This window comes from Myripristis murdjan, chromosome 15 (assembly GCF_902150065.1).
Source record: "Myripristis murdjan chromosome 15, fMyrMur1.1, whole genome shotgun sequence".
Classification (NCBI taxonomy): domain Eukaryota; kingdom Metazoa; phylum Chordata; class Actinopteri; order Holocentriformes; family Holocentridae; genus Myripristis; species Myripristis murdjan.
In genome coordinates this window covers 28,172,014-28,194,794 of record NC_043994.1, presented here as the reverse complement: position 1 = coordinate 28,194,794, position 22,781 = coordinate 28,172,014, and the positions used below count along the sequence as shown (strand labels likewise).

The 22,781-nt window shown below is 43.5% G+C and overlaps 1 protein-coding gene across 1 annotated transcript in view; it reads left to right on the top strand.

The window, feature by feature from the left end:
• The first annotated feature begins 1,007 nt into the window (after positions 1-1,007).
• The window catches only part of LOC115373122 (fibrillin-3), a 34,783-nt gene continuing 13,009 nt past the window's right edge, over positions 1,008-22,781 (top strand). The window contains exons 1-15 of the mRNA XM_030071386.1: positions 1,008-1,607; positions 5,385-5,434; positions 5,610-7,691; positions 8,355-8,477; positions 11,046-11,179; positions 11,457-11,624; positions 12,066-12,242; positions 14,102-14,702; positions 15,846-15,995; positions 17,386-17,600; positions 17,917-17,992; positions 19,066-19,356; positions 20,110-20,346; positions 21,522-21,674; positions 22,328-22,506. Coding sequence (XP_029927246.1) covers positions 1,603-1,607; positions 5,385-5,434; positions 5,610-7,691; positions 8,355-8,477; positions 11,046-11,179; positions 11,457-11,624; positions 12,066-12,242; positions 14,102-14,702; positions 15,846-15,995; positions 17,386-17,600; positions 17,917-17,992; positions 19,066-19,356; positions 20,110-20,346; positions 21,522-21,674; positions 22,328-22,506 — 4,641 coding nt within the window. The 5' untranslated portion in view covers positions 1,008-1,602. The remainder of the gene's footprint in view (positions 1,608-5,384; positions 5,435-5,609; positions 7,692-8,354; positions 8,478-11,045; positions 11,180-11,456; positions 11,625-12,065; positions 12,243-14,101; positions 14,703-15,845; positions 15,996-17,385; positions 17,601-17,916; positions 17,993-19,065; positions 19,357-20,109; positions 20,347-21,521; positions 21,675-22,327; positions 22,507-22,781) is intronic.

The window sequence follows — 22,781 nt, the reverse complement described above, 5'->3', positions numbered from 1 at the left end:
AACAGCTTTGCAGCAGCCGTGTCAGTGTACCTGAACGCATCCCGGCCCTCCCCCCTCTGTCTGTGGCTAATATCATGTCATGAGGTGGAACAACAGAGGAGAAAACAACTGGTTTTAACAACTAAAAGATGTGGAAAATCAAATCTACCGCAGAGGAGCTGAGGCGACACGGATCTCTGCCAGAGAGAGGCCAGATGAACCTGCCAGTGATGTTTATGAGGGCGGGGGAGAGTTGGACTGTAAAGTCTGTCTGCACTCGCTGGATTATCTGAGGAAACAGGCCACTGTGGAGCATCTAAAGTCCCAAAGACACGACAGAAAGAAGAGAGAGGAGAGAGGAGAGAGAGAGAGAGAGAGAGAGAGAGAGAGAGAGAGAGAGAGAGAGAGCCAATTTCCTTGGGCGGTTGTCCGTCCGTCCAGCGCCCACTCATTCTGCAATTTTAATGTAGGATTTTGCATGTTAAAAATTGTTCTTTTAGCTCCAAACACATTGATTATAGTACTGGATAACTGTCTAAAACCTTAAAAGGAAAACAAAAAAATCACTCCGCAGAATCCCACAGATTTTCCTCCTGAATCACCACAGAAAACCAGAAAAAGTTCGTGGATTCCGTTTGGGCTTGCAATTACTACTAGTATATAATTAAAAACTCATCTAAACAGGCAAGACTGCCCTCACTCGGAGTAGATTTGTGTTGAATGTGGGCCAAGTCATGAATGACTCTTTGTGAAGCAGTTAAAAAAAGATGAGCTCTGGTATCTTCAGTGTTAACCCACCTGACAGTAGACAAACGTACAGAAAGCTATTCATGTACATTTGTTGTTCATGTAAAAAGTTGTTAATGTTGAATGTGCAAATTGCTTTACAGAATTATTCAATATTGAGGAAAAATGTGGCAAATTCATTTGATTACAAACTGTGTCGTGGACATAATGGAAATGAAACGCCAAGCCATAAAAGACTATCATTGCACTTAACTTTTTGATATGTTTTGTGAAAATAAAACAAATGAAAGAGAGAAGTAATCAAGTATCATTAATGTTGTCATTTTATCAACCGGCCCCTGGCCCCTTGCCATTTTCCTAAAGTGGCCCCCAGGTTCAGGTGTTTGAGTATCCCTGAGTTAGGGTATAGCTGAAGATATGTAAAGATCAAGATCAATAATCATTGACCTGTGATGCAGAACAAGCAGAACGTCCTTTAATAAAAGTGTAAAACACGACTTGTGGCTTTCACATCCCTTTCTCCCCCACCAAAGACATCAATGAATTGGGTGTCCTCTGTCCTTTTCTGCGGTGAGGAGCACAAACAAAGGCCTCGGGGGGGATCGGGCGGCTCATTGTGCGAGGCCTGATACATAAAGCAGAGAGAATATGGGTGTTCCCCTTCTCAGAGGTTTAAGATGTCAGCGAGCTGTGTGGTGGGGTGAGCTGGGCCATTGTCCCGGGTCCCTGGGGTGGAGCAGGCAAGACACAGGTGGAGGAGAAAGACGTGGCAGAACCTGGCTGAAGACGGAGAGAAGGAGAGAGAGATCCAGAGGAGGAGAGTCCTCGCTCTCAGCCCTGATGAAAGCCTCCTAGACCACCAAGAGACGGGGAAACATGCGGTGAGTGGACACCTGCGGCATCCTGATTCATTTTGACGTTGTGCCTTCCAAGATCTTCTCTGCTAGCCGATGTGGCTGAGGTTCATGTTTAAGCTTTACTAAAATCTTCCTTTTTTTTTTCTTCTTTTCAAAAGTTATTGTAAGTCTGCTGGATGTCACATTTGCCACATTGCTGTATTTCATAGCTTTTGTATGAACAGGTGACATGCTGGTTCATGTTCAGTCAGTCACAGCACAAAGGTGTCAGTGGGACACGGGACAGGATGAGTCACTGGGTCAGTCGTCAGTGGGTCAGTGTATAACGCACTTATGTCAGTACTAAACAGCAGTATGCTTCGTTTCAGCGTAGTCACGACACAATTAGTATACTAATCAATTTGTCAGATGACAGAGTTAACTGGCTAAAGATGTGTGAAAGTGTGAAAGTCATTTATTAACTGATTGATTCAGGTAAAAATCCCCAAAATTTGTCTATCCCAGCATCACTGAGATCATTGAATTGAATTGAATTGTTTATTAATGGGATAGCCCCTTGAGATGAATCATCTCATTTTCGAGGGGGTCCCAAACAGAGAGACAAACCAGACAATAACATTACAAGACAACCAGTACAGTACTGACATTACAGGAAATTATAAGAAAATTAGTGCAGACATTAAGAAAAAAGACACAGACATAACCCAAACATTACAAAAAAAAAAAAGCTCTCCCAACCTAACACCCCCCACCAACACCAGCTATAATAATGATTTTCCAGTCACAGCAAAGCTAATAGCAGGAGCAATGTGTTTGTAAATGAAAAAATAGAGATTTCTTAAAAGATGAACAGAAGAAATGGTTCGAAGGGAAATGGGTAGCTTATTCCAGTCAGAGGGGGCTTTATATTGAAAGGCATACCGACCAAGTTCTTTATGTATTCTAGGAACAAAGAAAAATACGGAGTCTGTATGACGGAGGTTATACTGTGAACTGTAAGGGGTCAGGTATTGTTTGAGGTAAGGGGGATAGTTGAAATGAATACACTTGAAAATAAAAAGTAACCAGTGAAAATGCCTTCTCGCTTTGGGTGATAACCAGTTTAGTGAGTCGTACATGAAACAGTGATGGGTTCGGTATGGACATCTTAAAATAAACCTGCACAAACTGTTGTAAACGATATTGATAGGATGGAGCTGAGTGTCTGATGTGTTTTGATAAATGACATCTGCATAGTCCAGTATGGGTAAAATATGGGTAAGATGCTAAGATCTGTGTATTTTTTTCTGTTTATTATAAAATGAATACATGGATTACTTTCATTTTCTGCAGTGTTTTCCTAGTCATAACCATTAATGCATAACCTTAACCATAACCTTAACCTTAATCAGTGAGCTAAAATGACCACTCCAGTGACTTCAGCCTCCTGGTGGGACGGATGGGCAGCACACGCAGCAAAGTCGTCCTGTCCAGCCTGTCAAGGTTGACACACTTTGTACAACCAGGAAATGGCAAAGCAACACTTGTCAAAGTTGGTTTGTAGTTGATAATCAATCTGTGTAAAATAATAATAATTCACTGAATCTCTAAGTCATACTAATACTGTTCATGTGAAGCAGCCATTTTGAGTTGGTCTTATATGAAACAATTCTGCTCGTAGAGAAGGGAGGAAAATCCTGTCAGTAGATATAAATTATTGTATTATTTGCATTCAAAAGTTGTTTAAATGCCATTCCGATTAGTGAGAAAATTGGTTGATTTACAGGATTTACAGGACAAAGGCTGTGTTGAAGTTTCCAAGGGTAACCTGGCCAAGATGGCAGCACCACAGATCACCGATGCAAGCAGAGACGTAATAAATACAATGAAAAATCAGAATAAGAGGATAATGATGAGAAAGACAACAAAAAGTGAAAAGTGAAAAGTGAAAGTGAAAAAAGTGAAAAGTGAAAAGTGAAACAAAACAGTGGCGACATCATAAAACTGAAAGAATAATCGTTTTCCAGAAGAATCCTCCCACGTTTTTTTTTCTTTAACTCTCAATCGGTTTCAGGTTCCCCAAGTTTCAATCTTAGGCTGTCACACACGGAGGGTAAACAGAGATCATGACAGCTTCCCAGTAATCAGATTTACAGCAGACAGTGCTGCATTTATGTAATGGGTTTCTGCAGCAACATGCCCCTCCTGAAACACAGACAATAGCCCTGCACCGCCTGGAGGGAATATTACCATTTAGACGGTAACCCAATCAGAACAAACCGGGATTATTGTTATCATATCTCTCTATTCTACTTTACACCGTGTTTTCAGTTCCCAGAGTCACTGTTCATAAAAAGTAATGGAATGACTGACAGCGACTCTGAGAGCATTGTGTGAACAATAACAGATTTTAAACCAGGCAGCTTTGTTACACATCTTCGTAGCCAGCAGGAAACTGAAGTTTTGTTTTTTTTACTATCTTGGAGCTAGGATTTGACAGATGTGGCTTTTTCAAGGCCAGTGCTGATACTAACTTGTCCATATTGAAGCTGCTGATTGGTGATATTAATCTGTTTTGTGCCGCAGGATCTTTAAATCTGACCTTTCTCAAGGCAAAAACATTACTGGTATTCAGCATTTCCTCTAGATTTTTATTCTCAGGAGGATGGGAAAGCCACTGAAGAGGCTGATCCAAATACTCTAAACATCAAGAAATGTGACAATAAGAAAGGAAATATTAAAAAGCCTTGATTGTAGTGGCTAAATCCTAGAAAAGCCAGTGTATGTGGACCACTGATGGTCTTTGTCAGAGCTTTAGAAAATAACGGATGGATTTTCATGTTTTGAATAAATGGATGAATTGTGCCAAAAATAACTAAATCAACAGATAATTTTCAAGACATAAAAAAAAATCTGAGATTTCAGCAGATAGGCCCTGCGTTCCAATACTCATACTACCATACTGTTTAGTAGGGGAAAAAAAGAATTAGCATGCATATTTCATACTAAACTACATACTTTGTAAGGGCAGCTGCAGTACATACTAAAAGTAAAAAGTTTAAGTATGCGATTTGGAACGCAGGGATGGTGTGGAAGGAGCTGAAATTAACACAGCTGCATTGACCGGTTTGTATCAGAAAAGCCTCTTCCTGATGGACTTTAACAGGGCACTGATTCCTGTTCTTAACCAGGCACATGTATTGTATAATATTTACCTAGAAGGAATCGGTTGCAGTGTTAGCTGAACAACAGCAGCGTGAACCAGACTTCTCGCCGTCCTCCTTGGGTGGCGGCTGAGTCACACTAAGACAACAGGCTTATCTGTGTTAAGCCAGCAGTAATAGATGCCAGGCCATTGTTCAGTTGAGTGGAAGTAGGCTAAGGAAACAAAAAACTATAATAGGAAAGGTAACATATATCCTGACCTTAAGTAGAAGCAGGACTTTACCCACTGTTGTAAGAGCAAAGCGAGAAGACGTTTCACTTTACTTGGCGCAAAATTGCGTAAACCTCAAACCTGAAGCCGGTTATGGTTATAGGTTTGGCAGTGGTGTTTTAGTTGCAACAGCCATAAATGATGTCGTGTTGAAAAAAGAAAGAAAGCGAGAAAGAAGGGAGGTTACATCATGTACATCCACTGACTTAGGACTCAATCCAGCCATTACCCTCTCTCCTTTATCTCTCCTATCCTATTCCACAGCTAAGTGTTGTGGAATGGCTGTTCTTCTTTTTCAAAAAGAGAAAAAAAACAAATCCATGCATTGCTACATAGTGGGTGGTGGCTGTTCGATTTTCACCATCCTCTTTTCTTTGCCCCCTCAGGTTGCTGTGGTTGGTGTGTCTCTTCGCAGTGCTAGAGTCCTGCTGTGCACGTGAGTCATATCATGAAATACATTTTTATTTATGTATATTTTTTTAACCAAAACATAGACAATAGACACTCCAACTAAACATTCATTATTAACATACACTGATCAACTTTTAATTGTGACATAATCCGATCCAAAACCCATCTCTTTGTTTTCTCTCACTCCCTACTCTTTCCAGTCGCTGACCTCAAGTTTTGCGAGGCGGTGGGCAGGACGTGCCACCCCCAGGCCGACTGCATGAAGCACAACAACAACTTCACCTGCGTTTGCCGCATGGGCTACTACGGCAACGGGCTGCAGTGCGAGGACGTCGACGAGTGTGAGAACCGCCTGCACGAGTGTCACCAAAAGGCCAGCTGCAAGAACACCCGGGGAAACTACAGCTGTTTCTGTCTCGAGGGGTACACCGGGGACGGCTTCACCTGCCAGGACATCGACGAGTGCCAGAATGAAAATGGTGGTTGCCATGCCAATGCCCTGTGTACCAACTACGAGGGAGGGCGAGACTGCAAGTGTAGACAGGGCTTTAAGGGCAACGGCTTCCGGTGCTCTGATATTGACGAGTGCACTGACAAAGGGATCTGCCACTGGAACGCCACCTGCACCAACAACCCTGGATCCTATATGTGCACCTGTAATAAGGGCTACAAGGGCAACGGAAACTACCTGTGTCTGGATATAAACGAATGCTCAGAGAATCCAGCAGTGTGCCCTAAAACATCTGGTTATGAAGGCTGTAAAAATCTGCCTGGCAGCTACCATTGCATCTGCAGCAATGGCTACGAAAGCAGAGGCCAGACCTGTGAGGACATTGATGAATGTGCAGACAACATCTGTAGTATGTTTGCAGACTGTGAGAACATTAGCGGGTCATACAGGTGTACCTGTCATGACGGTTTTGAAGGGAACGGTCTGTCATGCGTAGACATCAATGAATGCAATAGAGAGAATAACTGTGACCCAAATGCAGTTTGTAACAACGAGCTCGGAAGCTATGACTGCTCTTGTAATGAAGGTTTTGAAGGAGATGGACGGCACTGTGACGATATTGATGAGTGTTTAACACCCGATGTCTGCCCTACTAATGTTGCCTGCATCAACACTGATGGGTCGTATGACTGCGAGTGTGGCAGTGGCTATTACTACAACAATTCTGAGTGCCTGGACCAGGATGAGTGTGCCATGGGCCGATGCAGCCCCAACGCTATCTGCACCAATTTTCCTGGCTCTTTCTCTTGTCTGTGTATATTCGGGTACAAGGGGGATGGCATCACCTGCGTGGATGTAGATGAATGCTCACTGGCCCAGCAGTGCCACTCTAATGGCATCTGCATGAACCTCCCTGGCACCTACAATTGCAGCTGTCAGGTGGGCTACTCTGGAGATGGGGTGATGCAGTGCAGCGATGTGAATGAGTGTCTGGTGGATAATGGAGGGTGCAGGAACAAAGCTACATGCCTTAACAACCCGGGCTCCTTCTCATGCCTGTGCCTGTCAGGCTACATCCTGGTCAACGGGACTTTTTGCCAGGATATAGACGAATGCGAGGAACTAGACAATCGATGTAACGAGAACGAACAGTGCATCAACACTGAGGGGTCGTACCAGTGCCCCTGCAAGGTCGGATACTCTCGCCCCGCTGCAGCCATGGAATGCGTCGATGTGGACGAGTGTAATGACAAACCATGCCACAGCAATGCCACATGCCTTAACAGTGTCGGGTCTTACACCTGCACCTGTAAGCGAGGTTTTAAGGGGAATGCCACCCATTGTGAGGATATAAATGAGTGTTTGGAGGAGCGTGCATGTCACCCACGGGCGCTGTGCACCAACATCGCAGGGGACTTCTCCTGCTCTTGTCAGCAGGGTTTCATTGGTGATGGTTTCTCCTGTCGAGATGTGGACGAGTGCGCCCTCTCCGATACCATCTGCCCACCCATCTCACAGTGCGTCAACTCTCCTGGTGCTTATGTCTGCTCTTGTCTGAATGGTACAGTGGCCTACAATGACTCCTGTGTGTCACCCAGTCAAGGGTGTAACCCTGCCTGCCATCCTCAAGGGCTGTGCCACCCTTCACCTGCTGGATACCAGTGTGTGTGCGACCTCGGCCATGTTGGCGATGGGCTGGCTTGCTCTGACATAGATGAGTGCCAAAGGGAAAATGTTTGCCCCCAAAATGAGACAGTATGTGTGAATTTCCCAGGATCCTTTGCCTGCATCTGCAAACAAGGGTATACAAACAACGGGACGGAGTGTGTTGGTAAAATACAGTTCACTTTTTCAAAAAAAAAATCTCTTAAACCATAATAACTGAGTCTGGATGAGTGGGTCATATAATTTGCTTATTCAAAATAGAAGATAAAAAAAAAACAGACTCAAGCTCTGTCATAGCAACAAAAAACAAGGAATAGAAGATAATTTATTGAAAAAGCTTTCTAATTTTTGAATTTCATAATTCTTGATACACGGACAGTTTCAGTAGCAGTCTCATGGCATTCCTTCACAACGTGTTACAAAGGTTCAAAAAGTTCATATTTTGTCTTTTTTGTAAAAACAATCATGATAATAATATCTGTATTTTGGCTTTTTGGCTGGCCTACTGTTCAAAAACACCTTTTATGCTTACAGTTTCTGTGTAATATGGGAAAGCAAATAAATTTAGGCATGGGTGACTACAATTTGAAAATAATCTCTTAATGGCTTTAAGCCAAGAAGGACTAAAACACACATTAAGAATTTTAACACGTACATCATGCCAGTCCATGTATCAAGGGCTTGTTCATTTCAATCGACACAAACAAAATTAAACTTTGATAATGTGATGTCATATGTTACGATGCTGTGAAGCCTAATTCTTCCTTTTCCTCTCGTCCTTCCTGTCTCCCTCTCTCATCCTCCGTCCCCCTGTCCTTAATGCTTCTAGATCTGGATGAGTGTGAAACGGGCCAGCAGGAGTGCAGTGAGTTTGCCGAGTGTGAAAACACCATAGGCAGCCACCTCTGCTTCTGTCTCAGCGGCTTCACAGGCAACGGGAAAAACTGCTCTGGTAAGCATCCATTCCTCATCAAAAACCACTTTATCCTTTTGCCCTCATGTTTGGACTTCCTTGTGGGCTTTCTTTTAGCATAACTTGGGGCTGTTTCCCTGACACTGTCCCATTTTGGATGAATTATAGACATTGATGAGTGCCAACTCCAAAATGGTGGATGTCATCCAGTTGCCCGCTGCACTAACGCACCTGGATCTTTCAACTGTACCTGCCCACCCGGCACAGAGGGAAATGGCTTTGACTGCCAGGATGTGAACGAGTGTGAACAGTCCCACAACTGCAGCAGCCAGGCTTTGTGCAGAAACACGAACGCGTCCTACTTCTGCCAGTGCTTGGATGGGTACCAGGGGGATGGCTTTGTTTGTGAGGATGTGGACGAATGTCAGCTGGCTACAACCTGTGGCAGGAACATGACCTGCAACAATACCCCTGGGTCCTACAATTGCTCCTGTATCTTGGGCCTGGTGTATGACCAGGGTACATGTGTGAGTGAAGATGACTGCCTGAACACCAGTAGTGTCTGTCACCCCCAAGCACAGTGCCACCTTGATCTGGGTTCCTTCTACTGCCACTGCCTAGATGGTTATCAAGGCAATGGCACAGACTGCTTGGATGTGGACGAGTGCAACCAATCAGACATTGGCCTAGCTGAGATCTGCCCAGCATTCTCTTACTGCTTCAACACCAATGGCTCCTATATTTGTGACTGCTGGGAAGGTTATCATGGCAATGGGACGCACTGCGAAGACATGAACGAGTGCATGATGAGGAACTTCTTTTGCCCCAACAACAGCACCTGTGCCAATGTAGAGGGGAGCTACCAGTGTCCATGTGACCCTGGCTTTTCTGCTAACAACTCTCTGTGTTTGGATGTAGACGAGTGCGATCTTGGCCTTGTCCAGTGCCCGAACATCTCAGACTGCATAAACACAGTGGGATCTTTTTTCTGCGAGTGCTGGGAAGGTTATCAATGGAACAACAGCATTTGTGAGGACATTGATGAGTGCCTAGAGAACTCCACCTGCCCTGAGCATAGCACATGCATCAACACCAACGGCAGTTACGTTTGCCTCTGTGACCTAGGATTCTCCAGCATGGATGACCTGTGTGTGGATATTGATGAATGCAATGTGACTGAGCTGGGGCCACTTTGTGCTAACGGGACATGCATCAATGTTGCTGGCTCATATTACTGTGAATGCATCCAAGGCTTCTGGAGCAATGTGACAGAATGTGTTGATGTAGATGAATGTGCAGATTCCTTAAACTCCTCGGTATGTCAGCCCAACTCTACATGTATCAATGTTCCTGGGTCCTACTACTGCCCCTGTGATAGTGGTTTCACTCTTGATGGTGCACAGTGCAAGGATGTGGATGAGTGTGCTGACCCCAGTGGCACCCCTTGCCCTGAGCACTCAATGTGCAACAACACAGTGGGGTCCTTCCTGTGCTTCTGCATTCCCGGATACATGCCTGTCAACCTGGGCTGCGAAGATATAGACGAATGCATGGAAAACACCACCTGCCGCTCGGACCAAGTGTGCACCAACCAGCCTGGAGCGTACAACTGCTCCTGTCCAAAAGGGTATCATGAGGAGGACGGGGCGTGCGTTGACACCAACGAATGTGAGAATGCACCGTGCCACCCTATGGCACATTGTTGGAACAGCCCCGGGTCTTTTTCATGCCGCTGCCTTGAAGGCCACACCGGCAATGGCACCTGGTGTGAAGACGTGGACGAATGTATAGCCCTAAGCAAACCTTGCCACGCCCGCGCTCGTTGCCATAACACTCAAGGCTCCTTTCTGTGTATGTGTTCACCGGGCTTCCTGGGCATCGGGACACTCTGTGTGGACTTAGATGAATGCCAACAGGATAATGGGCAGTGTCACCCCGCTGCCACCTGCTCCAACCACGTAGGGGGTTTCAGTTGCTCATGCAATCGGGGCTGGGATGCCACCCAGGGTAACGGTCATGGAAAAGGAGGATGTGCAGATCGGGATGAGTGTATGTCACCCATGGCATGCCCTGGGCAAACATCCTGTACCAACCTGCTAGGGTCTTTCACCTGTTCTTGTCCTGTGAACGGCACAATGTGCAAAGAGATGGCACAAAAGGGTGGGGTATATCTCATTTTGCCATTTGTTTTGACCTGCTTGGGGTTCCAGATGAGAGTGGGGGGTTATTTAATCAGAACAAAACAGCTTTGTTTTCACATGGGCAACCATGCCTTTTTTAGTTCCTGTAATGGGCTTTGAAAGGGTTTTTTTTGGGGTTTTTTTTTTTTTTTAATAAATCTAAGTATTGCAGAATTTCCTCAAAACAGTAGGATATCTTGTCTCCCTTCATGCTTTCAGAAGTGAAAGCATGAACATCACCATAATTAAAGATAAAAGGTTTTCATGTCCATCTGTTCTCTGAGTAGGGTAAAACAAACTATGATAAATGAAATTTGATGAAGTGCAACTAATCAGCTCAACTCATCCTATCAAATCACTTGATGGTATTGTTGCTGACTGTATATCAGTATGTGCTGCTGGCTGACTGACTGTTCTGCCCCAACAGAGAGTGACCTGTACCCGTTTGGAGACGAAGTCGGTGATGACAGAGTGGAGGTGACTACAGCGGATGTAAACTCTCCGTACATCACACCCCCAATGGGCTTCCCCTTTATGGGTAAATTATACGACAGGGTTTATGTGAGTATCTAAGCAATCAATTTTCTATAGTTGAATACAGTTGAACACAATAGAATACAGCACCAAAATACAGAGGAAAAATTGAACATTGGTGAGTCTAGGGCTGGGTGATATGGCGGAAATCAATATCAGAAAAGTGCTAAGGGTTATTTTTTTTTTTTTATTTCAGTGACATGATTGGTGCATTCAAATTCAGATGTTAAATAATTAAGTTATATTTCATCCCACTGAACCAATTGTTAATTTTAAACTCTCTCTCTCTCGGTCTGTCTTTCAGTTTTCTGATAACGGGCTCGTCCAGTTTCAGTCCGTCACTGAGAACGACCAACTTCTGCTTCCTCTCCCCTTCCACAATGGTTTTCATGGCAATGAGAGTTTGGTTTTAGTGGCGGCCTTCTGGGATGATGCTGACCTCACCCTCGGGGACGCCCAGCTGCTCTATCAGGTCAGAGGTCATCGGCAAATTGAATGTCATGCCTGGGTCAAAACATAGTCATAACCAAAAATGACTGTCTGTAGGCCTGTTATATCGTCCCCGAGGAGGAAGTCTGTTTTGGCTTCAGTGCATCGCAGAGAGTTTTGACTGTTTGTATCTTGCTGAAAAAAAGAAAGAAAATTTGAGACACTGTATGGTAAAAGTTTAGTTTTTTTTTTCTTTCTGTGAAACACATTGCATAGTGGTGGCTGCAAAGTTTATGTAATGTTGTCGGGTTTTTTTTCTTTCTTTTTTTAGATGTCTAATGACCACCACAATATTTTCATTTTATCAAGTCAGATCATATTTCAGGGATTTTCCATGCAAGCTGTCTGGTCATATACATGGATTCAGCAAACTTCCTCTTTTTACCTTTGTCATTCTCTTCACATTTTCCTCTCAATCTCATAGGAATACCATCAGCTGAATGTGTCAGACATCTACTCCCAGATAGTTTTCAACCGTACGGCGGACGACGTCACAGAGTTCGAGGAGCGGAGGAACAAGCTGCCCTTCACCCCCGCCTGGATCCTGAAGATCACCTGGGACCGTGCGAGGCCCGTCTCCTTCCAGGTCAACCAATCAGAGGTATTGTTCAAACAAAGTCAAAAAATACAGTTGGGCAATATGGACTAAGTGCCATTCAGAACAATGAAATCTGATGAAATCTAACCTCACCATAACTACTTCCCACACACGAACCAGGTTTATCAGAAAAGGTGTGTGTAACGAGAAGTATTGCAACATACATAATACATCCGTTATGACAGTTTGGACAGTCACTCCAAAATACAGATGAATTTTTTATGACGTGTTTTATGTTACACAGTTCTGAATATGCAAAGTAATTCTGCAGTTTTAGTATTTTGAAACACAACAATGCATAAAAGTATGTTGATACCGATTACATCTTTTTTTTCTTTCTTTTCTTTTCTTTTCTTTTTTTTTAAATTTCAGCCATATCACAAAATATGGTAAAGTAAGAAAGCACTTTCCATCTTTGGCAGTGGGTGATCTGTATACTGGACCTACCGCCCTGTATCCACAGAAGGGAACATGCCTGTTTCAGAGCTGGGTTAAATCATCACTGAAAAATAATTCTTGTTTATCCTAAGAATCTGGTTTATATGTGGAAGCATATCTTGGAAACCAGGTGGGATGGTTTTGGGACATCATCAGAGTTGAGTAAATTGTTATTCAAGTACAGTACAGTATAAAGTATACTGCATTGACTTTATGGCATCATCTCAGTCAGACTTAATCAAAGAGTTAATTCAGAAAACAAAATCATTCATCAGTTATACATCGACCTGATCAGAACATGGTGTAGGTCTTAACATCTGTGGGTCAACCTCTATTTAATACCATATGAGTAAATTATAGGAGATTTAAGAATTGTGTTTATGAAGGTTAGTATCAGCTTGTTAAACTTTTGGGCTGCTGACTCTGAAGGAGTCTGAAATGTAGATGGGAAACGGGTTAGTGAAAGGAGGCATGTTATTGTTTGCTTGTGTGTTTGTCCTAGTTTATTTTCTTTTGTTGTGTGCAATGTGAGCTCAGTGTCAGCTGGAGGAATGCAGACTGCAGAGAGCCATCATAGCTCCAACAGGACTCTCAGGCCTCAGTCGTCTCCTCCCTTTTGGCGCCACCTTGGGGCCATTTTTGATAAAGTCATTGAATGCTGGGTGTAGATAGAGTATGTTTGCTGTCACCTGCTTGTTGCCATGGATCTCAATTATCTGGCATGCAAACTCTCAAAATGGAGCCGTGCCTAATTGAAAAAGTATAGCGTTCAGGTTGCTTGATTAATTTGCCGAGGCCAAGAGGCTGGAATCCAGTCTGGTATTTCACAGGGGAATACAGCAACAATTTGAGAACAAATGACACAGACAAACTGATAATGTTGTGTAGCAGAAATAGGTCTTTTTACTATCCCATTAATCATTTGGTGAACCTCCATCCCCCCACCCACCGCCCTCCCAGACAGAAAACAACGGGTCGATTGACTGTCCTTCAATGTCCTTTTGCACTGAATGTGAAGTCCTGTTGTTCTTGTGTTGTGTTACCAGGAGTGAAAAGATAGCTAAAGCATCCTGTTCATGTAGAAGAACTGTAGCCTTACTGAAAAAATATATTCATACAAGTAATTTTACCTTAACTTAAATTAAAAAGTAGCTTACTAAAAAGCCACTTAATGTAAAAGTAACTGAGCTACTGTTTTACGCAAAGAGGGCAATCTTACATGTGATCTTTAAAATCCAACTATAAAATAAAATACTGACATTGCCTCATATAATTGGCTGAAGTTTTACAATTATTTACAATATGAATTTACATTGGGAAGATGTATGTCCTGCTAAAAAGTGGGTAAAGTGTACTCTGTAAATAAACCAGAAGCCTGAGCTCAGGTGGGTTGTCATGTTATCCACTGACTCTGTTGTTTTCAGACGAACACCTTCCAGTGCATCCTGACCACGGACGGGCTCCGCTCCTTCGCCCTGCTGCGGTACGGGGAGATGCAGTGGGGTCCTGGCCGGAGAGTCCACCACAACGCTCTCATCGGCTATACAAACGGACAAAAAAACTTTCACAATGAGATCACCGACCCCCCGGAGAACCTGTTTGGCCCCGGGGGCCGATACAGGCCCCAGCAGGTGGTGGGCACCATGAGAAAGCCAGGCCAGCTGGTGTATGATCTAACAGGCCAGGAGAGGGGAGACCCGGATCCCCGTCTCAGGTGCCAGGTGTGGGCGATGGCGGAGCCTCACCCTGCGGAGTGGGCGACGGGCATTCCTCCGTGCCCCTGCACCCGCACCCAGGCGGTGGAGGACCTGGCCTTCAGACCGGAGACGCTGCCCACCGATCAGACCTCCAGAGTGAAGAGGTCCAGGGGTCTGCGCTGGGGGGCCAGCAGGGGCCACGCCGTCGAGTCCATCCTGTCCAACGAACATGGGTCAGGGAAGAGGTGTGTGTACGACCCCCAGGGTCCTCTGCTGGCCGGGTACAGCGAGCGCTACTTCTCCGGACAAACCACACAGAATCATTTAGGTAACACATATTCTTCTGAATGACTCACCAAACCCTGGTTTTCTCTGACCCCTTGTTGACAAAATAAATCAAACTGTATATCTGGTTTGATTTGCCCAATCATGTGGCCCAGGAAGTTCACCCTTGTATTGTCACTGTAATACATCCGTTAAGTATTCCAGTTTTACAAAAAACTTAGTCATGATGTATTCACCTTCATGTCTGCTTAACACTGTCTTTCAATTTAGCACACAGTGAAGTAGCTTTTACATCGAGCTTCTGGCTTTTCCAAAACTTGAGTGAATAGATAAAAAATATTACAATAAAAGTTCATCAGCCAACAGGGGGCCCTGGGCACAATAAGACAACTTCCTAACTAATTTACAAATATAAAATTAGTAAATATCAAAATTGTGTGATTATTATCAGTTCAATGGTGAAATGGAGAGTGGTTCAAGGCAGGCATGTTTGATTTTTGCAGGGACATGAAATTCATTGCATTTTATCTCTTCTCTGTCCCAAGGGCACACTAAAAAAAATATCTATTTATTTATTTCACTTTTTCCCCATGATTGGTTGGTGCCTTAGGTGGCTGTCTACGTGGCCAGGATAATTTTGGTAATCAGCCAGGATGATTAAAGTTTTCTGAGGCCAAGTGTTTGCACTGTGTGTCCAGTATGTGTGTCTTTACCCTCTATAATTTTCTCCTCATCTTTGACCGAGAACAAAATAAACGATAAACAGTGCCGCTGTGTTGATGAAGTCCCTGCCTGAGCAACAGATTTGTCACCTCGTTTTGAGCAGTAGATGAAGTTCCTCCGTGGACCAGGAGGTGTTTCACTGAGCCCAGAACTGAGATGCATCATTTCCCAAAGTTTTGTCAAAGTCAGATCAGCGGTGCCTGAGATACAGGATGGTGTGTGAATCATAGCTGAGTGAACAAATGATGTAAAAGACCGAGTCACGGGGGGGAAATAAATCTCTGGAGTTTCTGTAGGATAAACAGAGCTGATGGAGTTCAGTGATAAACTCTTCAGCCTCTAAGGAGCCGATGCACCTCGACTTTTAGAGCCACAGGTTTCTGCAGGTCACATGACCACACCTCCACCTTTCTTCCACAATGTTTGATGAAATATTTCTCTCTCTCTCTCTCTCTCTCTACAGAAAAGGATCTCCTGCCGTTCGAGTGGTGTTGCATCGAGTCTCCTATGTGCCACCTTTACCTGAGCAAGCGACCTTTGGACCGTTGCCAAGGTTACGACTGGGACACCAGTGGCGTCTCCAGCCCGACCAAAAAGACAACACAGGGTGTCGGTGAGGGACAAAAAAAAAAAAAAAAAAAAGCAAAATAAGACTAATGAGCTGACAAACACCTGAATATTCTTCAGTACATTAACTGTAAAATGTAGATTATAGTTTGCTTGACTCCAGTCTTGGGAGTTAGCTGGGATTTGTAGAGATTTGAGTTGTAAAGCTTAAAATCAGCAAAATTGCCTGCATGTATTGACTGAAAACCACATTTAAATAAAAAAAAAAAAAAAAAAAAATCAAGTCAAATTAAGAAGCATTCAGGACAAATGTTCTCTCTAAGCCCAAAGCTTTATAATCTACATCTAATAATCTGTTACAATGACTAAATAATGACATTGTTCCTCCAAATTTGTGCCACTCCAGTGGGGTTAGGCATGGTGAAATAACATCTGCATCCACAAACATATGGCACATGTGTGTTTGCATGTATGCATGTAGAAAAATACCTTAAAAACACGGTGCACGGCTGCTCCGCTTCCTTCTAATGCATTATCCATCCAGTCAGCTGCTGTGTTGTCAGCATTTTGTCAGATCAAATGGACTATTTAAACGCTGCTGCAAAATACTGGTGATGAGCTGAGATTTTCTTGAGGCTCTTGAGAGGGATGTGGCGGCGGCGGTGATTTGGCTCTAAGTTCACTCTGTTTAGGTGTGCAGGGCTCAGTGACACACAGTGTGAGGGAGGAACTAGTTACACATCACCAGTTAAACTGCAAAATAAATGGAATTGTATTCTGTTATAGTCACTGAGAAAAAAAATATAATTCAATCACTCATCAAAATGTTGGTGATTTCAAAGGGGTTCCCTTCATTTGGCAGCATGCACTCGAATCTTCAGCGCTGTGTCTGATTGATTCTCTTGCTTGAATTTGCCCGAGGCAGTTTATTGTTTGTGATTGACAGACATGTGATTTGTCTGAAAAACAAAACTTTCTGATCTTAATTCAAGTTCCACCGAGGAACTTTCAATAAAAATAATTTTTAGTGAAAATTTGACAGTCAGTGTTGAGTTGTGCGGTTCACACTGCCTGGTTTAAACTTGTGTTTCTTGGACTTTTCAGCTTTATTGTCGAGTATAAAACATTTGTCAGAAAGGTAAATCAAAAAGCAATCAAACGTAATGAGTCACATGACTTTGATGAAGTCATTAAAATAGTTTCATTGCTTATTGCACGCTTAACAAGGTAAATAGTAATCTGTTATCCTATCATCCAACACTTATGACGCATGTATGAAAAAGTAAGAATGAAGAGGCTTTCATAGTGCACTTTTTGTTTTTGTTTTGCATTTCCTCACATTTACCGTTCTGTTAATCAGAGACGACCTCAACACGGCACAGATCTGTAAATTCTTGCCTTGAGAGCATCGTGTTGAACGCGTGTTTCTCTTGCAGCGATGGTGTACGGCAGCCTCCATTTCATCACCTTCGACGGGACAGAGTACTCCTTCAAGGCCCTGGGAGAGTTTGTGATCGTGCGGCTGTCCTCCACCACCGGCTCTAATATCTTTACCCTGCAAGGAGAGACCGACAGGCTGCAGACCGACGCGCAGCCCAGACAGGTCCCAGTGGTGGTGCGCATGGCTGCCTTCCACCAGGGCATCGGCAAGGTCAGGCTGGGTTTGTGTGTTTGTGTGCGTTTGTGTGTGTGTGTGAAGGGAAAGTGTGTGTCACAGAGAGCGAGAGACAGAGAGTTTGTGTATCCTCACTAAGAGATGCAGAAAGTAAAGGTGTTGCTTTCCCCCGGATTTGGATTTAAATAGCATTTCTGCATTTGTTTTGAGCTCACTGCAGGACCAGAGAGGTGGGGTTCGCTGTAGGGGGCGCCGCAGCGAGCAAACCCCACCCCTCTGGTCATTCAAGTAAGAAAAAAGAAACGCCAGAGATGAGTTGTGCATGACATTTGGCCTGACTGTGCTGTTTCAGGTTGAGTGGAGGTGTGCCGAGGAAGGAGAAGGGCTGCAGCTTCTGGTGGACGATGTTCAGGTCCCAGTTTCTGTTGGTAAGGATCACGAAGGATCTCCAGCTCGGCTTTAAAATGATGTTATATGAAAGCATTCAGGTTGAGGCCAATAAAAAGACAGGGTTCCACTTACTTATCACCGTACACAAAAACATTTTACATTGCTGTTGTGTGCGTTTTTTGATGTCCTGGTTAAATGGCCATTTCATTTGACCTCGGTTACTCTGCTATCAGCATTTCCACACCTAAAACATAACATACATGCCTTTATTAATGTGTATCTTCATTTTTAATTGGGTTGTCTATATGAAACTACTGTTTTTATTTGTACAGCTGCTGTTATACTGGAGGGGCCTTCCTTGAATAAGAGATTAAATAAAATAAATAAAGATTCAGTCAATAAATAAAAAAATAAAGTGTGTTTAGTAATTGTGTTTCAGTTCATGTTTTACAACCAAACATGTCAGTGTGAACCACAAACTTACAATCCAGCAAGAGCTTGTGTCCTTCCATGGCAATTAAAGGAATATTCCAACATTTTAGGCAAAATCCCCTTTTCTGACTGTCTTGACTGCTGGATACCATTTTCACCTCTGTGCATCCAGTGGTTTGGTTGCTGTGGGTAGCATTTTGTGTTAGCTTAGCATAAAGACTTGAAGTCTATGGGAGTCGTTAGCCTGGCTCCATCGAAGTGAAAAAATAAACCTTACAGCCACTCCAAAGCTGGTTTATTTACACGGTGGATCATGTGGATTGAAGGGAATAATGAACAAAAAAATTCCCTGCAGACGTTTCCTTGTAAGTCATGTTTCAAAGTAAAACAAAAACAAAAAAAAAATCTGCCAGAGGGATGAGATGATCCACTTGTTTCCAGAATTTTACTGAATCTTTTTTTTTTTTTTTTTTTTTTTTTTTTTTTTTTTTTAAATCCCAGTGGGCTGATCTGACTCACTCTGCCTTGTGTCATCATATTTATACTTCTTCCTAGAAAATTCCCTAAACAAGTGCAGCTGCATTGGAAACAAGTGGCACGATCTCATCCCACTGGCAGATTCACTTGTTTTAAAAGAAATGAGTCTGTTATTCTCTCATTTTCTTCTCCGTCCTCCCAGGTGTCGTGCACATGGGCGAGCAGGGCTTCGCTGTGCGCTGTCTGTCGATGAGTCGCTGTGCGGTGGTGTACGCCGGCGGGCTCCACGTGTTGGTGTGGCGGACGGCGGGCTGCAGCCAGCTGGCGGCCATAGTGGAGGTACCCCAGACCTTCTACAACCGCACGGTGGGCCTGCTGGGCCTCTGGAGCTCCAACCGCACCGACGACTTCCTCATGTCCGACGGCAGGCTCCTCCCCTTGCCTGACCTCAACCCCCCCGCGGAGGAGAGCCTGCATCTGTTCGGCCTGTCCTGTGAGTAGAAGCAGCTGCATCTACAAATAAAATACAAATAAGGTTATTTCCAAGGGTAAGTCAACACAAAATCCTTTATGGGTTTAGTTTAGTTTTAGAGGCTGATGACGGAGGCCTGAGGGTGGAGACATGCTGGTGGCCGTATCACAACAACAAACAATCAACTTTATTTATTCAGCACATGTCAAAACCACAGTCACCAGGTGCTTCACAATGACTTGCAAGAACAGATTTAAGTAAAATAAAAGTAGTGCCATATGTACAGAACCAACAAAGACCCTAAAAATTACAATAAAGTAAAATAAAGTATAAAAACTAAATTATCAAAAATTGGAAATTCTTCAATAGTAAATGAGACTAAAGTGACACATTGTGATAAAACAGAAACCAATAAGAGGACATTATAGTGGCTACCAGATGCGACCACAGGCCACTGAGGGGCTAAAGGAGGGGATGTGTTTGTGACGCGCCAGTAAAACATTCGCTTAACCATTTATTTTCTCTTTCAGGGAAAGTTTCAGCATCCCTGAAAGTCCATTCACACAGTTAAAGCAAATCAATCTGAGGCCAAGTAAAGTGGTCAACAAAAAATGTACAGTACAGACAAATATAATGAAAAGCCATCTCCACCAAACCGTACTACAATAAACATATTTAATAGGATTTTAATAGGACAGCATACGGCTTCTACATCCATAAAGGTGCCTGTGTTTTTACCCAAATCTGTGTGTGTGTGTGTATGTGTGTCTGCAGGGGCCGTCCCGCTCCCAGAGAGCCTCCTGTCCTCCACAGCTTCAACGGTGTCGTTGGTTCCTGTCTCCGCCGAGGACCTGCTGGCCGGCGTGAGCCTGGCCGAGCTGGACGAGCTGAAGGAGACCTGCGAGGACAGCATGCAGTGCGTTTACGACAGCCTGGCCTCCGGCAGCCCCGAGCTCGGCCTGCAGAGCCTGGAGGCCCAAAGGAAACACTACAGACTGGCTCAGACCTTTGGTAAACTGCCCTGATTGCCTAGTTGGTACTGAAAACATTTTTTTTTTTTTTTTGCACCTGGTCATTCCATGTCATTTCAACAAATGGCCCATGCACTTGGGTCTCAAAAAATTCTGAAATGTTTGGGATAAAAAAACATGAAGAACTTGCATAAAGAAAAATTGTTTTATATCCCAAGAAAGGGTAAGCTTTGAACTTTAAATAAAAACAGAGAGAAGAATTTTTAAGACATTCCCACATGCGGTTATGGGCCCACATGCTTTTTTGAGGGGCTGGCGTGCCTCCCAGTTATGATGTATGACAGATGTTTTTGTACATTCTGAGAGAGTAGGTGGAGGTGTATTGTCGTACCAAATTTCAGTTTCCTATGTGGTGTAGTTCCTGAGACATTGACACGTGAAAATGGAGGAAAAATAAGGATACGCCAAAATCGACACATACCCCCCTCACTAAATTGGCCGTATCTCAAAAAGTATCCATCCGAGCAAACTAAAATTTTTACAGTGTGCCTATTGGATACATATGGAACAACTGGTGAATTTTTCAGAATTTTTTGAGACCCCAAGTGCGTGGGATGTCCTGAAAATTTGGTGAAATGACATGGAATGACCCACCTTACATTTCACACAGTTAGCTGATACTCCTGAGTGAGTGCAGCAGTCACATAACCTTCACATACCTACTTATTTGTACTTTTTGTATATTGTTGTATATTGTATACAGGTTGTTCATTGTATATAGGAATGTCATATATTCTTTCTATTTTATCTTTATTTTTATTTTATTTTATTTTATTTTATTTTTTTATTATTATTATCGTTATTATTATTTTATTTTTTATTTTTATTTTTTACTTGCACAGTGCTGGACTTGTTGCAATTACATTTCACTGCTGCTGTACCTGTACATTCATGCATGTGACGAATAAATCTTGAATCTTGAATCTTGAATCTTGAATCTCTTCCAATCAGAGATCACAAAAAAAAAAAAAAAAAAAAAATCGGTAGAGCAAAAGATAGGGCTGTGCAGCTTCAGTATTCATGTGAACGGAGAATGGTAATACCAGAGCAGAGTGCCAGGGAAAGAGAGGGCTAGAGAGGCTATTGGTTTACTTTGCTTGTTTCCAGGTACTTGAAAGTGGCAATATCTGATATGCTATCCTGTGTTTTATGCAGCCAACATGCCTCCCATAGTGACAGAGCCCACAGTGATCAGGGGGAAAATCAACTCGACTGTCAGCGTGCAGGTCATCGCCCAGGATGACAACGGAGACCCGGTCACCTACTCAGTGGTCTTCCCCGGGCCTCCACAGACCTTCATCGGTCGCAGTGAGACACACACACACACACACACACACACACATACATATAATATAAACAGCCTTGGTGCCAAGAAAGCCCGCTGTTGTTGCAGATGACGTTACATTTGTGAGTGGGATGGTGAGGTGCTGCTGTTGACGTGTTTCTGCAAGTTGGACATTTGAGTCAGGGGGATGGATGACACACACACACACACACACACACACACACACACACACAGACACTCACACACACACCTACATTAGCATACACAATGCAGAGAAGACTGGCACAGCATAAAAGATTGTTGTTTTCTCCTGATGTACATGTGAGCTGCGGATCCCCTGTCTTTCTACTTGCTGTTATATTTCATCAAAATGGTGATATGGCCTTTTTTTCTCAGTCATACTGCCAACATTAATGTGTATTATGTGTCATATGTACAATAACTGACCTGAACCTTCAAATACAGTCGAGAGATCAAATTTTGTTGGGATAAAAATAGGAAATGAGAGTGAAATGGACAGTCAGTGCTCATAGATCCACAGACATTAAGCCACTTCAGACTCAGAAGAGCGTGAATTATAAGGAAATCCATCTAAACATTTTTCTCTTGACATCGTCATTTGAGTCGTTTTCATTTTAGCAGTGCTGTTGCATGACCCTGCTGTCCTCTGTCCCAGATGATGGCCTCCTGACCTGGACGCCCCTCAGCACGCAGCCGGAGCAGCTGATCATCAGCGTGAGCGACGGCCTCGTCACCTCCCTGTTCACCCCCCTCCTGCAGGTCTGCGGCTGCCACAACGGAGGCACCTGCCAGTATGACAGCATCACGGAAAACCACCTGAAGGGGAAGTTCCAGGTATATTTTACATTTTTGAATGACAATACTAATGGCACGCCACAGTTGCAAGGAGAAAATGCAACAACCCCACAATAATAATAAAAAATAAGGTGACAGAAGTGACCTCAGCTTCCCTTTTCTACAAGTCATAGGTGTAATCAATATCTGTAGGTTCTCCATCCCTCATTAGTATTGCATCACCAAAAAATGCCTGAAATAATATTGAAAAAGCATAGAAAAATTATTTTCAATAGTGTTTGTGTTGTTTATGCTGTGTACCAGTTCACCTGAGG